Genomic DNA, 17,162 nt, shown 5'->3' with positions numbered 1-17,162 from the left:
AAATTGCGCACGTCAAAAACGCGCACGCCGTCTCTTCCACTCCAGCCTGTGCTCCGCTCGCAGCCCACGGCACAGCGCGTCCGTGGGAACAGAGCGCTGACGTACGCACGACGACTGCTGCCTGGTGGGCTCGAGTTTCCCTCCGAGCCCCCTCCTCTCCCACGCACGCGCGCACGGCTCTTGAATTATTCCTCCCACCTCTCCGCGGCCGGCTGAGGCGCCTGCACGGTGTGGATTACCGCCGCCGCTATTAGAATGCAAAGTGATGTGGAATTAGGCCGGCTCATTATAAAAGTGATGGGGAAAGTTTAGCCGGGCAGAAGTAGGTTATTATGTGCATGTAAAAGTTTGGGAGATGAGTTCTTGGAGATGCAGTGTCCTGTGTGTTCTGTGTGGGTGTATTTCTTCCCTGTTTTTATTTAATTGTATTTTCATAAACAGTCAATATTCATGTGAAGCTGGCCTTATTATTGTTCTTATAGTTTGTTTCATACACAAATGCGGCCTATGATAAAAGAAAGACATGATACAACGTTGTTTATTATAATTTACCTTGAAATAAGTCATAGCTTCCATACTCAATATGTTACTTCTGCATTATGAGAGGCCTAAACTGAGTAAAGGAGACTTAATAATGGCTTTCATAATAAAACATGATATATATGGTGAGTCTATGTAGCCATGTCAGCCATGCAGTAATTGCACGTTTTTCCTTAAATGCCTAAGACAAGGTGTTAGTGGGGTTACAGTGCCACCTAATGGTAAAATGTTATTTCATTTTATTTTATTTATGTTTTTTAATTCAGTACCTAACATGATGGTGTTTTATTATTCTCAGCTGTAGTGTCAAGGCGGCTTGGTTAAAAAGGCATGGAGGTGTAGTTCCATGAATGAATGAATGTAAATCCTCCCTGCATCACTGGCTATGAGCTATTTCCATAGTTTCCATATCTGTGCTTGATTGTAATGTTTAAAAGTGTTACTCTTTTAAGTAAGCAACAGCAGCCATTATACACAGGGAAAAAAACACTTACCACATGTTGCAGAGTCTGGGTTTCTTATTAGTTTGAGTTTGAAGCTTATTGAAAGACATTAACTTGTTTTAGAGGCAACAAGTCTTTTGTCCTTTTTCCATTTGTACCAACTTGACTCAACTCAGACCTGCTTTAGCATATTTCCATTTGGTGCTACCTCTTCAGACCAGGTACTTTTTTAGTACCCTCTTCCTCCTTGGGTCAAGTCGAGCCAAGCAGGGACCAAACAAGACGAGCACAGACCGTCAGACGCTGATTGGGTAAAAGTGTTTCTGCTGCAGCAGGAACAGAACACCACTGTGTCCTCTGTAAACCAGATAAGACATGCTTTAGATGCACGTCCAAACTGAGTGCAGTGGGGCAGATAAAAGCACAGAAAGTGAGTTTACTGTGTAATCTGCTGCAGCTTCACTGACTCTTCCAACATAAAACTCAGGTGAAGAGCTACACCTGTCTCTTCAAAGTGGATTTGTATTGATATTTTGTGGACTGGGTGCCACTGAGCACCATTTGTAATGGAAATTCAACCAGATAATGGAGGAACGGCATTAGTGTCTTTGTGCAACGTGAATTGAATGGCAGTCTTTGCTTTTTCACTCAAAATGACAGGAGCCAGTGGTATTAAGTAAGTTCCACCACCAGGGGCGCTAAATGCTATGTAGTCCCTTTTCGTACATACAGTTATTGTGGAAGCTTTTAATTTGGCCCTTTGTTGAGTTTAGATTGATTGTTACTTGTTAGTTGTTTTTTCCTCCATCGCAGTAAGTACAACAAGCTCATATTTATAGGTGCAGTATATTTGCTGAATTCAGATTTTGCAGTCTCATTGTGAGGGATCAATAATTCTGTAACTGAACCTTAGACCTGCCCTATCATAGCACAAAAGTATTAAAGAAAATACAATACAAATTTAATAAATATTAAGATTGAGAAGAATATAATATAGAGCAAATGTGATGGATACTGTCATTATGTATCAGGCAGACACAGTCAAGAGTGTCAACGGTCCTCAAAGGTGGAGACGACACCGACCAAACATTTGAAATTCTGAAATTGATTTTAAAACAAATATTATGCACAATTAAAACGTAGGACTTTTTTAACTCCTAAAAAAGCTCTTGCAAATTTACAAATCGGCATGAAAATAAAACATGGATTTATTGTTTAAATAAGCACAGTAGGCAGGGAAAGATACTCACATCGTCCAATCAATTTTCAAACAGTTCTGCGCCATCATTGACCATTGTAAGCTGGATGTGTTTGAATCAGCATTTAATAGCAGGAATCTTATCCCAGAAATGCAGAGTTTTAAAAAAAAGTGAAGGTGATAAGTATCGCATCAACTACTTTTGACTGAAGTGCTTTTCGGTGTACTTTTGTCCTTTAATACACAAGGAAGCAGGGATGTATGTAAATGAGTATTCTGCAGCACATTTCTGCTCAAGGCAGACACTCAGACTGCCCTGTAAGACGCTCTGCAGGCGGTCTGCTATTTCAGAACACAAGAGTAGAGCTGCTATTCTAAACCAAGATGCTCTTTTGAATTCGGCCCTTTAAAAACAGCATCAAATACCAAACATGCAGACTCCATCAGTAATTCACACTATGTCCTCCGTGCAGACGCAGGTATGGGTTTAAGATTGCAATAATTTGGCATTCATTTTATGTAAACAAAAACGTTAAGAACTGTGAAAGTCTGTGGTTGCATTTAAAATGGTCTTTATTCAGAGTAAAGACAAGCACAGGGACATTATTTTGATAAAGAGGCACATTCCATCTTTTACCATTTACATTTTGTATCAGTTTAATCTAACAAGTATTTTTTCTACAGTGCCATTATAGAGGAACACATGAAAGTCTAGCAGAGCCTCATCTGGAGCCATCAATGCCTCCACTGGCAGGTCACGCGGTCTGCAAGGGACCGTCTGCTTCTGCATTTGAATTCTACCCCCAGGTTTTATTAAACTGTCAGAGCTCATCTCCTCAGCTTGTGCTACTCGTTAGAAAGACTAAAATACATTCATTATAATGTCTTCACAATTGTACGGCTCATGTAAGACATGCAAGTAGAATGTACATCATCACAGCATCACCACAGTATAAGAATCCACAGAACTGAAGTCCTAAATGATTTTAGACACATGGTAGGAGAAATACACAAAATATTTGTAATAAGTGCTTGATCTTCTTTTCAACAACAATGCTTAAGTTCATGTTACATGAAGACGGGGCTGAGAGTGATCATTTTATCTATAAGTGCCAGTCTACAAATGCTCTATAGTTAAATAGACATTTGCATATTGTGTGTATTACTGGAAGTGCAATACTCCCACTGTTATCATTAGAATTATCGACACACCAGCCCTTTCACCATTCAATGACTCCAAAATCACTATGGCAGCTCAGACCCAAATCTGAAGTTTTATAGAGCCTTTAAAATACTGTCGTCAGAATGTTCAAAATACTGGAAGCGACTGGAGGCCAAAGTGATGTGAATCATAATATTATTTAATATTATAAGTTATAATTGACATCAGATTTTAAATATTTATAATAAAAAAAATGAATTTCCAGGGTATATACACCCATAAAATACTATTTTCTAGCCATGACAGTTTAGTTGAACATAAAACATAATTTGTAGTAAAAGTATGTATATATATTTGTATTGTAAGTATTGGTCCAGTAAAAAATGTGTCAAGCATAATGTAATTACATAAACAAATAATGTTAAATAGTATAGTAAATGTCTTTTAAACCAGACTCTGATATCAGATCTATCTGAGTGGTTTTCATTTGATAAAATATTTTGTGATTTTCCCAGTTTCTCCATTGAAATCACATTATATCCAACCTAATTTTTGCCTCCATTCCAGAAAGTTTTTGTTTACAGACTTTTAAAGGGTCTATATGGAATCTTCAAAGCTATATCTAAACCTATATGACAACTGTGGTGTCTAGTTAACAGGGAAATGTTAACTTCAATAAAATCACTAATGACCGACTCTATTACATCACCGTATATAGTTGTGTTTATAAGCCGCTGCCGCTGCCCTCCCCGTCATCCACCCCCACTGAGCGTTTCCGTAGCACTGAGTTTGCCCTCCTCTGGGTGCGGGGCGGCAGAGGTGGTGGCGCGGTGTGGCAAGGGGCGCGGTACTGGGGCAACCCGGACTTGGTGGTGTCCAGTTCCTCCGGATCATCCTGCTGGGCTCTAAGGGCGGCCATCTTGTCTCTGTCAGAGGCGCTGAGGGTCAGGCACCCGCAGGGAGCACCTGTGCTCTCCATCAGCTCCTCGGGCTCATCCTCCACTGCCATGAAGGCATCGCCCCACAGGCTCTCACACAGGTCCCGTCCGTGCTGGTACATCTGTGGAGAGGACACAAGTGTCTTGTATAGATAATAAAGATAAAGAACTACTTTGATCATCTTTATTTTTTATCTTTATTTATCTTATTCATCTTTATTTATTTATTTGTCTATGGGAGTTTTTATTTATTTATAGGAGATCTTCTACTGAAAGTGTTTTTCAGACTTCCTAAAAGTGATCTGTTCTGTTCTTCTGTATCTACCGCTGTATCTACCTGCGTTGCACCAATGAAATTTCCCCATGTGGGACAATAAAGGAATATCTTATCTTATCTTATCTTGTTAATATATAATCTATGTTGAGGAGGAATTAGCATTGGTCATTAAATTTATATATAGCTTTTTAGAAACATATTTTTTCTCTTTTAGGTGAAATTCCAAGTGGTTTTCCAGACTGTCAAATGTACTTACTCCTTTGAATGACCTCCAAATGTCATTCAAACTGCATTAGAGCGAATTAAAAATGATTTACAATGACAACAATGGTCCTTAGTCCAATAAAGAGCAGAGGCTGCTGTTATGAGCCAGACCCACTGCCAGAGGTGACAGAGATGAATCTGACACACACTATCTATTCAAACTGTGTTCTCTCTCAAAATAGTGATTGGATAACAATTCTCCCCCTGCAGACACACAGTAAATATATCCTTTATTTTGGGCAATCTACAAGGCATCCTAACAAGTATGGACTGGCAAACAACAACAGAAAGAAGCTTTGATGAGCACCATTTTACTCTTTCTTGTTTGTAATTGAATATTTAGTCCAATCTCTAATCAAAAATGTTGAATACATCTAAAATATTGCTGCTCATCAAGTTTACGAAAATAACACAGAGCAACTGAAAACACTCTTTCATTAAATAAAATAGTTATGAACGAGACGGATGAAAGCTTCTGCTATGGCCTGTCAGCTATAACACATGGTTATCACATCTCGTCTGTTTTCCTGTCAGCAAACAGAGTAACTGTCGGAAAGAGAGAAAAAGCTATAACACATTTTAAAACCATTCCTATGTTATGACAGGTGTCACCATGCATGTGCTTAGAAATCATTGTCAGTATTGTTGTCTTTCTTAGGCGACAGACATCTGACACTTTACAATTCAATGTGAGCTATGGAGCTAAGTAATAGACTGTTTTTTGTCTGACGGTGCAAACAAAGCTGACTTTTGCATTGCCGTGTGTCCCGGGAGGTGTGATGGAGGAGACTTGGGGAGCTGAGATCGCCCTCTTCACCTCCTTCATCTGCTCCAGACTGCAGAGCAAATTACACGGCCCCCAGGCCAGCCCTGCCCCCACTGTGCACCAATTACAAACCATAGCAGCATCGATGAAGAGTTATCATAAAAGTCACCTAGCTTTTTGTGACAAGAAGACATTTATTTGTTCAGCTTTGTCTGGTTAAACCTTTCTTTGAGAGAAAAAGTCCAATTATTGCTGATATATTGCTGATGATTTCTGGAGCGTTAAAATACTTTGCATTAAGGTCAGGACATATATACGCAGAGTAGAATAGTATGGAGACTTTCCAAGCTTTACAAGAGTCTAAAAGCACTCCTGAGCACTGACTGACCGACACGTGGCGGCCATTCTGCCATTCCAACTGAGATCGAGTCAACAACCTTGCAGTTATACCTTACCACCTGAGTCACTGTCAACGAGTGACTCAGGGGCCAATTAGAGACGAGCCTCTAACTGGCACCAAAAAAAAAAAAACAGAAACCAAAAAACAGACAACAAAATAGCCCACAACAATACTGACAATGAGCCAGTTTTATTTCAAATAAAAAGGTCTGATTTTGATCTGACACATTCCCAGATCTGACCAGACCGCTGTAGTCCTCCAAAAGAAGAGGGCACTGCTGCATCTACACAGATCTTGGCGGCAGTTGCAGTGGGAGCAGTGCCAGTGGACTTTGCATGCACTGGATGTCTCTGTGTGGATGTATGAGCTTGTTTCTATGCAAATTGACATACAAAAAGTAGGAATTTACAATTCCCTTCTGTGGATACTAAAATAAAGCGCATAGTTATTTTTCTATTTGGCAGGGATTTCAGAAGGTGCGGCTGTACATCCTGCTGATAAACAAGGAATTTAGAGGAAGCCCCTTTTTCTTACAAAATAAATGCACCACAACAAAACATAATATGCATTAACCTTTAAATCAGACTTATATAAGACTTTATAGAGCTGTCGAGAAATTATTTTATGTTCAGGTTTAGTAGTTAGTAGCTTATTGTTAGTTGCCAAGACGTTTCAGTAAACCTTGAATTGAACCAGGATCAATTGATTAAAAATATTAGTATATAATTGTAAGCTGTTGTAGCCCTGGACAGTGTTACAAACTAGTGCTACTTTAGTTAGTGTTACTAACTGAAGTGGATCCGGTGAGAATTCATTTGGTCAACACTGTGACTCATTCCCCTTTTAGAAAACTGTATTCAGAGAGTTACCGGAATGTCTAGCTATTAGTTGTGTCCTAGATGAAAGTAGGCCAATGCCAACAAAACTGGGCAAACACAAAGACTTTAGAAGCTCTGCAGTGGCAAAATATCTGCTCCTGCTGCTACAATTAACAAAGCATGTAAGAAATGAGAAATAACTTTATTTTTGACATTGAAAGTTTAACTTTGACTTGACGTTTACTGCTGTTATAAATAGCACCATAAGAACCCAATAATAGTTTTGCAGCATGTTGTGCATCACGGGACTCTGACTGGCCAAAGAGCAGAATATACAGGGACACAGGGAGATGGATGGACATGTTTGTTTGTCCCAGCTGCTAGGCCTCTCGGTCACTCAGCCTCTTTAGAACCAGCTGCCTGTGTCCCCTTTTCATGCATGAGCCCACAGCCACATTAACCCTTCACTCTCTGATATCTCACTGAGCTGTTACCTGCCATGACGAGCTCATACCAACAGAACTGCCACTCCCAAAAGTAAAATGGAATAGGCTGATTAAGTAATGGTTAGAATTTGGACAATGGGTAGAAAGAGTAGACTTTTTGACAGTAAAATCCATTGTTTTTTACCTGTTGGTATGAAACACAGGATCCAGTGCAGTTCTGGCCCCGGGGGTCTTTGGCCCACTTGCGGGCACAGGTCATGTCCATTCTACATGCATCAAACCTAAAACAAAAGTAAAAACCATTAGAAAGTGGATCTGTACAAACTACAGAATCAATTTCATTTGGAAAGAATACTGAGTTTGGTCACAATCACGCCTGGATGGACAGAGATCCATGTATGATTGGTTCAATGGATTTTTAGAAGATAAAGTCAAACGGAATAAAAGAGATTAACAGGCCAGCAGATTACAAAAGAGGTTAAGAAGGAGGATGATTGAACCGTTATTCTCCCCCTAAGTAATAAGGTATTGTCCCACTAAGTTTGGCCAACTTTGATTTTCTTGATTTAGACATTGAGACAATGCATCTGATGTGTCCAATCAGGGAAAACTTCTGCCTCTATGGAGGCAGGAATATCACTTTGATGTGCTGCACAGTGACACAAGATATCTAGAAATCAGCTCATAATTATCTGACTTTCAACAGGACAATAGAAAATCCCCTTCTTTTATTATTTCCGTGGATGTCACTATTACAAAGCCCATGTGATTGGAATTAATATTGCACCGGGCTGTTGCTGCCATCATCTTGCCCTACAAGAGGCTAACCTTGATGTGGTTGGAGGTAATAACTCACCAGTCCCGGCAGAAGCTGTGGCACAGCGGCACGGCCTGGACGTACGAGGCGCGCTGAGGGTGAGGCCAGCGCGCAGCGTCCGGAGAGCAGCGGTAAAAACACGACACGCGCTTCAGGAAACCCTCACACCTGGAACACACCATCACAGGTATGGGATCATTATTGTTTTACACTGCAATAGGACTATTGAATATAGCAAGAGACCTAAACACACGTTTATATATCGGCTATAGCTCATACATTATATTTCAATTAAATGTCTGAAATTGCTGACTAGACTACTTTGTTTAGCTTATCAACCTTGTCATAACGTTCTCATAACGTCATAACCATAGTAAAAGCAGAGAAACTGACTTACTCTGGGCTCAGGGGTCCACACTTGTCCCAAGGCTCGTTCTTGTTGTTGGTGGAGGGGGCATGGGAGATGTCCCGGATGTGTTCCTCTGTACAACAGCTATCTGTCAGCAGAAATACATCCAGTCATGTGCTGTCCTGTCATTAGGCTACACTTTATTGTCACGTATTTTTCAGGATTGATACCCACTGTCTGCATAAAGAGAGCACTCCTGCAGATGAGGTTCTGGGCTGGGCACAGGTTTGTGTTTGCCATCCTGCAGACACAGCCCTTCAGAGTGGGATCCACCAATCAGTGCAGCCGCCAAAATTAGGCAAATTGGAGGCAGAAAGCAAAAGGTACCACCCATTTTCACAAAGTTGGGTTCTGTAAAAAATTCAGTACAAAATAAATAAGTAAATAAGTTGCATATTATAGGAAAAAAGAATCATCAGAATGTGCCCCTGAGTCTTTTCTTCAGTGTGTAAAAGAGTGTTCTTCAGCAGTAAAAGAGTTTCTCATCATCTTTACCACTTTATATGTCCTTTTCATATGGAACAAAACCAAAAACGTTTGGATGGGCTTGCAGAAGCATATTGACAGTTGACCACTGTACTGCTGTAGTCCTGCAGGACTTTAGCCTGGACGCTCTGCGTGTCTGACCTCGTCCACATGGTGAGCCTAATTAGGTGAGACTGTGGCACCTTGCTGAGTGGGACGACAGGCGGGTGCTTTAATCTGACAGAAGGCTGTCCGGAGCACAGCCTACAGAATTAAGCCAGTGTGGGGGAAGTGACCGCAGACAGACCAGGCTCTTAAGTTTCCTCACTTGTTTATGAAGCTCTGGGCAGTTTCTGCTTCAGCCTATTCTCTAGTCTGAGCATCAATCATTTGTTTTTAACACAATGGTGAAGATTTGAAAGAAATGTGAATACAATACAAACATTAAACAATATAGATTTCACATTATTAACGTTATAATATTTTTTTATTTGAATTTACTAAGCATCACTATCAAGTGAAAACATCTTTCTTTTTTCAACATTGCCGGCTCAGTGGTGGGAGAACTCCAATTTGTACATAATATGTGAATTTTGTTCACTGACAACGGCAATAAAACTGATCTGATTCTGATATTAGTGTGAATGTGGTGTTGGTAGTGGTTGGAGGGGCCTATGGCACAGACTCTTTGCCTTGCTTGCAGGGCAGCTGTGGCTACAAAAGGAGTGGATGAATAATGACTACCGGGTGGCACTGTGAAAGACCTGTAAAGCGCATTACAAGTGTAAGGAATTATTATTAATTCATAAGTTCACAAAGAACAATGTAAAACACGATACACATTTTGCCTTAGTGTTCTTGTAGAATTATGGAATTTTAAAGTGTAGTACAAGTTTAACCCCATGAACACAGAATTCTCCTGTTTTTCGATACGTAGTAAAATGCAATGCTGAACGAGTGCCTCATTATAGCCTCAAAATAACCAGTGGTGATCAAATAACGTTAAGCTCAATTACAAAGCGTTACTTTAAATACAACACACTGTTCTCCTTTGATCTTATTATTAGTAGTACCGTAATTACCTGTCGGTGAGAGAAAAAGAGGCGGTCAGTCTCGTCTGTGCTCTGCTGCTGTGTTGTGAGGCTGTGAATCCTTTGCTCTGCTCCGTCTCGCTCTGTCCCTCTCTGTCCCTCTCTGTCTGTGCTGTGATCTCTGCTGCCCAGAGGCTTCTCTCCACTTTGTCACAGTATTAAATGAAGGGCATGTCTGTCGTCTCTCCTCCCTCCCCTGACCAGGCTGGGAAAACACTCTCTCACCCCCACCACTCCTCTTCTCTCTGTTCTTGTTAATCTCCAAATAAGATGTTTACCAAATCCTCTGTGTTGACAGCCTTCGTGCATCTTAGTGCCAATGGAAACGCACAAACGAGATGGGAATAAATTGATTTAAAAGTAAAAAGAAGCCCAAGAGTGCCGTGTTGTCATTGTGAGGTGGTCGAGCATTCACACCTGCAGCTGAGTCACACCTGTCCTTCAGTGGCTGCGCTGGAGGTCAGACCACAGGGTCAGAGCTCGGTACAATGGATATTTAATACTGAGGGATTCGCTGAGGACACAGAACTCAAACTCTACGGAACAGAAATGGTGCAAACCACAGCACCTTTGTGTCCTGAAACATCAGCTGTCTGCTCCCAATATTCTCCCAACAACAGCATCTGCCGGTGGATCAAGTCCGAGGCACAGAACTCTCACATCGGGACACAATCAAATGTGGATTTTGGTCAATTCATTAGTTGTCTTGAACCTCTTGTCCTTTAAATAAAAACACAATAAAAGGGTAAGAGCGGTGTGAACACTTTATGTCCGCATCGCTCTAAGCCCCAATTATGTGCATAGTCATTTAAACATTCATATTGGTTTTGCCTAATCTCTAAATGCCTGGTTTGAATACGGATGACTGTACACGCCTGTGTATTTGTACACTGTGCTGCTTCTCTTGCCCTTTAATCCCAGTTCCTCTTGGACCGGGTACACCAGTCTAATCCCTTACTGCATGCCCTAATGAGACTTTTAACCAAAGTACAGGACATGGAGAGAGTCCGGTTGTCGATTATATCCGCCCAAAACTAGGAAACAACTGATGTTCCCTAGATTATGATTGGTTTTGGCAAAACCATGTTTGGAGGGACAAAACAGATTGGCTCTGGCTGAGAGATGAGGAAATGGGGCTGAATGTTGAGCCAGTTAAGACCACAGGTACACAACAGTCATCCAGGCTGACAATAGGAGTTATATACTGTAGAATAGCCTATGAGGTGGGTGGGTGTGGGTCAAGGGTCTTGGTGGGATTTGAAGCTCATAGCTTCCAGTAATGGGACAAGCACTCTAACCCAATAGAGTAGCAGTGACATCATAGCACATGAGATACTAAACTCTGTAGACTAAAATACAACTCGTTTCAAAGGAAGACCAGTGGATCCACCACATTTGGAGTATGATCCTTGCTTTTTTAACTGTATTTATTTATTTAGTTTATTTGAACTGGGACAGTGTACATTAATCAACATTTCTGTGAATGTGCCAGTATCAGCTGTAGTTAAGCTAGTTTCCAAATGTCGTCCCAGGCAAGGTGTAGAATTCCAGCAATATACAAAACATACTGCCAGAAAGCAGGGCTTATCACTGATAAGAAAACCCTGTTTTTCTTTGACATGTGACAAATAGTTTTGACTACACTGTAGACTCCTGAGAGCATTTTAAGATAAAAATGACTTCCACTGTCATCTTATTGTGATATTGTGTAATGAACAGTGAGTTTGTGCATACATTCATCAATATCTTTATTTCCAGCAGTAAACAAATGAGTGACGAAGTGACATTCATCCGGTAACTAGATGAGCAGTGGTCTGCGTCTTTGTGTTGGAGTTATTCTGGGAACAGAGGAGCTGTGGGACAAAGCAGATTACGTGTGCCCTTCTGTCCCTCATTTAATTCATTCTGGAATTTCCCCATTGTGAGATAAATAAAGTTGATCTTATCTTATCTTAAAAGGATTGGACCAGAGCCACTGTTGGCACCTTCGGGCAGTCCAACTAGCGACTAACATTTACTTAACCGCCATTTTGAGTTTATTTGTGCCACAAAAACACAGCAGATATTTTAACCTGCGTTCAAAAAGCTTTTGTGATGTCATTCTTCACTGTGTATTTGCTGCATATGGAATCAACAGTGGCGTTGTCTGTCTGCACAGTCACACAGTCTAGATACAAGATCAGTTAAGATAGACTTTAATATTCACATAGGAAAATTTGACCTCTGCATTTGACCCATCCTTCAATGCTGCTATTATTATTTTTGATTAGATCATTGGTAAAGTTATATGTTATTTTTATTGTGACACTAATATACAATAACATATACAATTTTGATGAGATTTACAGTCAAGTCCATCTCATTCATTTTTCAGGATAGAGCAGTAGACTGTGATAACTAGTGTTCATGATCATATGTAGAAACCAAAAATTATGTTTAAAACTTGGCAAAAATTTTATTATAACTTCAATTTGGTTAAGTTTCATGAATATATTAGAAGTGCAGGTTTCCACATAGCTGACCAAGCTTTCAAGTACTTACTATTTTATTCTATTGAAAAAATGAATGTGAATTTGACTTCTGCAGAGGTGATGACTGATGAGCTCACCACCCGCTTGTCTTCAGGTAATGTTAATGCATTGCCTGGAATGTTCCACAGGATGGCATTAAACTTTCAGGTGAAATAATAATATCTTCTCCAAGCTCTCCTCTAGGCTATGGACAGCTGGTTCTCAACAGTCAACATTAACGCAACCGATGCTGTACCAGTTAAAATGGACTGAAAACTGAAGCAACTAGGTTTGATAAAACATGTAAAGTTGGCTCTTTTTGCAGTAGTGTCCTTGAAAGACTTGGAGATATTCCTGGCACTGTTTGCTGCTTTTATGAACCTGCCACAGCAACCCCAGGTGATGAATGACTAAATATACTGAATACATTTCCAGTGACCCTTCAATATTAAAACCTTGCTAGACACAACCTAACTCCAAATCTCTATCTTAAATTTAAATCTTTGCCTTGAACTCGCAATGTGTTCCTTTAGCACGGATAATAAGCAGTTCTCTCTATGTTGTTCAGTTTGTCACATTTAATAACCAAGAAAAATGCCAGTGGATGTTTTGGAGCAAACAGACCCTGACCCTTCTCCTGACATAGATGCCATTTGTAAAATTATATATTTTCTTTTGAGCTAACTGTGGTTTTTACCGTGACAAAACAGAATCTGCAGTTGATAATCAAGAAAAAAGACATGCACACATTTCCTCCTCATTATTGGTGTTTATTTTCATTCAGTAACAGATTTGTATTTTTCCCCTCACAGCATTCTTGCTCTCAGCCATCCTCCTCATTCAGTAAGTAATGCTAAATTATTAGATCAGAGGCTTAACTCCAAAAAATCCCTGGTCGAAATGCTCTGTGGTTGTTCTCCATCTTGTGGTTATGTGGAAGCACTGCACGAACCACCACAGAACGTTCATGATGGTCTTCAGTAGCCATTTATGTGACATTAATGCATTCCATTAGGCACAGTGCCGTTTAGAGCATTAAGTATTAGCTTCATGACAGTCGTTCTCATTTGTCACACAGCCTCTGCTCTCCGTGCCATTACCAACCTCACGACAGAATTGAGTCCATCACTTAATATTGTAATGCTCCTAGAGACCGTTGGATCTTCTCTCTTTCAGGGTTTTCGCCATGTTCATTGTCAGCATAGTGACAGCGTACGTGGACAGGATCACAACGGTGCTGCTCACAAAATGCGAGGATGGTCCACGTTTGATTGCAGTCCTCCAGCTTGGCCTGTGTGTTTGAAGCACTGCGGTCTCTGTCTTCTGTACCAGGGGCTCCATGCTTGTACCTCCTTTACACAGGAAGCTGCTGCCACCAGTATTTCTCTCTACTCCTGGTACATGCCCTGTTCCTTAATGCTCCTTTATCTATCCAGCCAGGCCTCTATCACATGTATTAAATCCTCTGGCTCAGGTGGGTGCCCAACTACGTCAGCGGCATCTCTCTGGGACACATGTCTAGTACAGGAGGTCACCGACTGTCCAGACGGAAATTCAGAATAGAATGCACCAATGCCAATAGGGCAGATCAGCAAACCAGAGTTTATTTTGTTTTGAAATAACTGCACACCAATGAGTAGTTGTTCTTGACATGTGGCAAACCATTTAGCACAGTTTTCTAATTGTTAGAAAAATAAAATGGTAATAACACATTAAGTTCAGAGAGAATTGTATGCAGACAATTATCTAATCAGAAGATGTCTATGATAACCCAGGGGTGGGTGTGGTGAATACGCAATTAAAAAAAAAAAAAATCTATTTACTATCTCTAATTGTTATTTATTTGCAGAGAATGGTATTCTTACTGGTGGGCAACTGAGGAATTTGCAGAGCTCTGTGTTCTCATTTTAAGCGGGATCACAGGATTTAAATGTTTATTCAAATGTTAATTATTCATAACTGCTTACCCTTTAATATTCCAGTGGACCAGATCTTAGCATAGCATATGATGAGCTGGGACTTTCTTAGCTTGGTCCTATCGGCACCAGAGTTGACACACAAGTTTGGCTTTGTCACATGGTGTTTATTTCTCCCATTATTACACGTCTATATGTTATGAAGAAAATGTATATCAACAGTCCCAATATTCAACTGAATGGTTGGTGATATTTGCAGCAGAAGTGTCATGCCTGAAACAGCTTTTGAGATCAGCCCATTACTCATCTAAGTCCACACTCTTATTACACTTGCTGTATTATAATCTCATTTATTGTCCAATAGGCCTGGTAGATTGTGAGTCTCTCTTTCCTTCTATCTATTACTCATACAATAGCAGCTTTACATCTTATATGATATATTTAAGCTGTGGTAAAACCAAATGATCGATCTCAACCAGGTTTACCATGCATTAGGAGATATTTCACAGCCAGTTGAAGTGTGTTACTGTGTATTGTCTGCTGCTCAATAACTGATGGATGAACAATAACTTAACTTACAGCTGTTCATTTCCCTTAGTTTTAGCCCGTATTAAAACTCTGCATGGTAACAGTACTGTACCTTACCTTGCTTTTGTGCACATTTCCGGTCTGTGGAGGAGTCAGTTCAGGGTTGAAAGCATAAAGCCCCAGCTGTGTGCTACTTTCCAAATGTTGTTTACTCTTTGCGTCAGAGTAATAGGATTAGTGTGTTTGTGTGTATGCCTGTCTGAGGGACTTAAAACACCAGTGTTCTTGCCAAAGCTGCTTTGAAGTCACATCTTGCTGCCATTTCAATTTAACACTTATTTCTCTTCAACTTTAATTTAAATCAGTTTGGGCATTCAAAAGCACTCAGAGAGGTTTGGCCTTTGTTCCTGGTTGATACAAAATAGTGGACCTTTACTGTTGTAATAAGGAATAAAACATCTTCTTTTATATTTTCTTATCAAAACTTCAGCTGATTACATTTTTTTGTTATTATCATATGTTGGACATGTCTGCATTGCTTTTATATGTAGGCGATTGTAATCATGGTGATTGTCACTAGCAAAAATGGAACATTTGCATTCAGCAATCAGTGTGTAAATTCTGTAGTGCTGCAAGATACATTGCAATCTAATCTAAATTGCTATTTGAACGGTCCCAATTAGTAAATTGTAAAGATTGCAATTATTTAAGTAAAGTATTTTGAAATATATTTTTAAATGTGCAGGATTCTTATACCAGTTAAGCAGTTAGTATTTCAGCCTAATTTCAAATGTTAGTGTTAAAATGTGAACTTTTAACAAAATCCTTCAATGAAATTTAAAATCCCAAATGTATTTGAATTGCAACACTGATCCAAAAAAATATATTTTTTGAAAATTGCATCCAGAAGACTACGAGGGTAGTTTGTGTGCTTTGCAATGTGTGTCATTTTCACAAACACAAGAGACAATAGTTAACCTAGAACATATATGCGCACAAGCTTTATATTTGCACATTAGCCTGTTTCTCTGTGTGTTGGTTCAGTTGTGGCCTTAGCTTTCCTCCAATCCTCTTACAGTGGCCCATATGCAGAGCAGAGGAAGGCTTAGCCACATCCCACCTGGCTCCGCCCGCGTGCTGCAGGAAACAGGAGATGTGCCTCATTCACAAGAAAAACAGGATTACACACGTCCAATACCACCACTGACTTGACTCTGTGACTGGTCCAGTTCCTGAGGCAAGCAGTCCCAAGGAGCTCAACGATGTGAGGCCGGCACTAACACTGGTTGTTATGAAAAATGTTGGAAAACTGATCAGGTTTGAAATTTGGAGAAAAACAAATATTCCCTGGACCCCATGCAGTCTGCTTTTGGGCCACATGTGGAGTAGAGGATGCCACAACGTTACTCAATTTACTTTTTAAGCATTTAGAGGGGGTTGGAACACATTCACAACTTATTTTTATTTATTTTTCATCAGCATTTAATCCAACCACATATTCTTGCCAAGCAGCTTTTGGAACATTTTAATCTTGATTTTAATCTTGTGGGCTGGATTCTTCAAAGAGTAAGGGTCAATATAGTCCTTTCTGTTCATGTTGTACACTAACAAGTGCCAGAGCACCTATGAAAACAGGACTATCATAAAGTATGCAAACAATTTGGTTATAGTAATCTCCCTTCATGGCCCAATTGTTGAGCGTATTGTCAAATGGAGGGAAGAGTCATATCTACACTCAAATGTATCTCAAACCAAGGATATGATTATTTAAAGTGATCAGAGCAAAGGTGAGGATTCCGACAAATATCTTGGAAATTCAATGACTTTAAAATGAACTTTAACCTCAACTGTGTAGCTGTGTGTACAAAAGGCTACGAGCAAATTAATTCCTGTAAGAAAAGCTTTGTTCCAGCTGCTTTATTCTCGATGAATAAAATGTAAATTATCACAGTTGTGGACTTTTAGTGTGTTCATTGTTTATATATAGCACTATTTTGCATGGGAACATGAAATACTTTATTCTACTTTTGTATGTGTTTATCTGTCTATAACATTGATATGAATGAATGACATCTCAAAAAGGCAAAAAAGGAAAAAGTGAAAAAGTGAAAGGCAGTTATATATCTTTGTCTCCCGGATACAGTCAAATGTAGTCATTTGTCAGAACATCAAAA

At 39.9% G+C, this 17,162-nt stretch overlaps 1 protein-coding gene across 1 annotated transcript; it reads right to left on the bottom strand.

The window, feature by feature from the left end:
- Nucleotides 1-3,988: 3,988 nt before the first annotated feature.
- rtbdn (retbindin) lies at nt 3,989-10,276 on the bottom strand. Its single transcript, XM_072443530.1, has 6 exons — nt 10,026-10,276; nt 8,653-8,829; nt 8,467-8,566; nt 8,109-8,237; nt 7,437-7,533; nt 3,989-4,403 (listed from the first exon to the last, which is right to left on the bottom strand). The coding sequence occupies exons 2-6, from the start codon at nt 8,810-8,812 to the stop codon at nt 4,068-4,070; spliced, it is 822 nt and encodes a 273-aa protein (XP_072299631.1). The 5' UTR covers nt 8,813-8,829; nt 10,026-10,276; the 3' UTR covers nt 3,989-4,067.
- Nucleotides 10,277-17,162: the final 6,886 nt, after the last annotated feature.

The sequence above is a fragment of the Eucyclogobius newberryi genome, unplaced genomic scaffold (genome assembly GCF_026437365.1).
Source record: "Eucyclogobius newberryi isolate DKJ021-1_F unplaced genomic scaffold, fEucNew1.0.hap1 SCAF_13, whole genome shotgun sequence".
NCBI classification, from domain to species: domain Eukaryota; kingdom Metazoa; phylum Chordata; class Actinopteri; order Gobiiformes; family Gobiidae; genus Eucyclogobius; species Eucyclogobius newberryi.
Note: the sequence above shows the minus strand (reverse complement) of the source record. Positions and strands in the feature narration are given on the sequence as shown.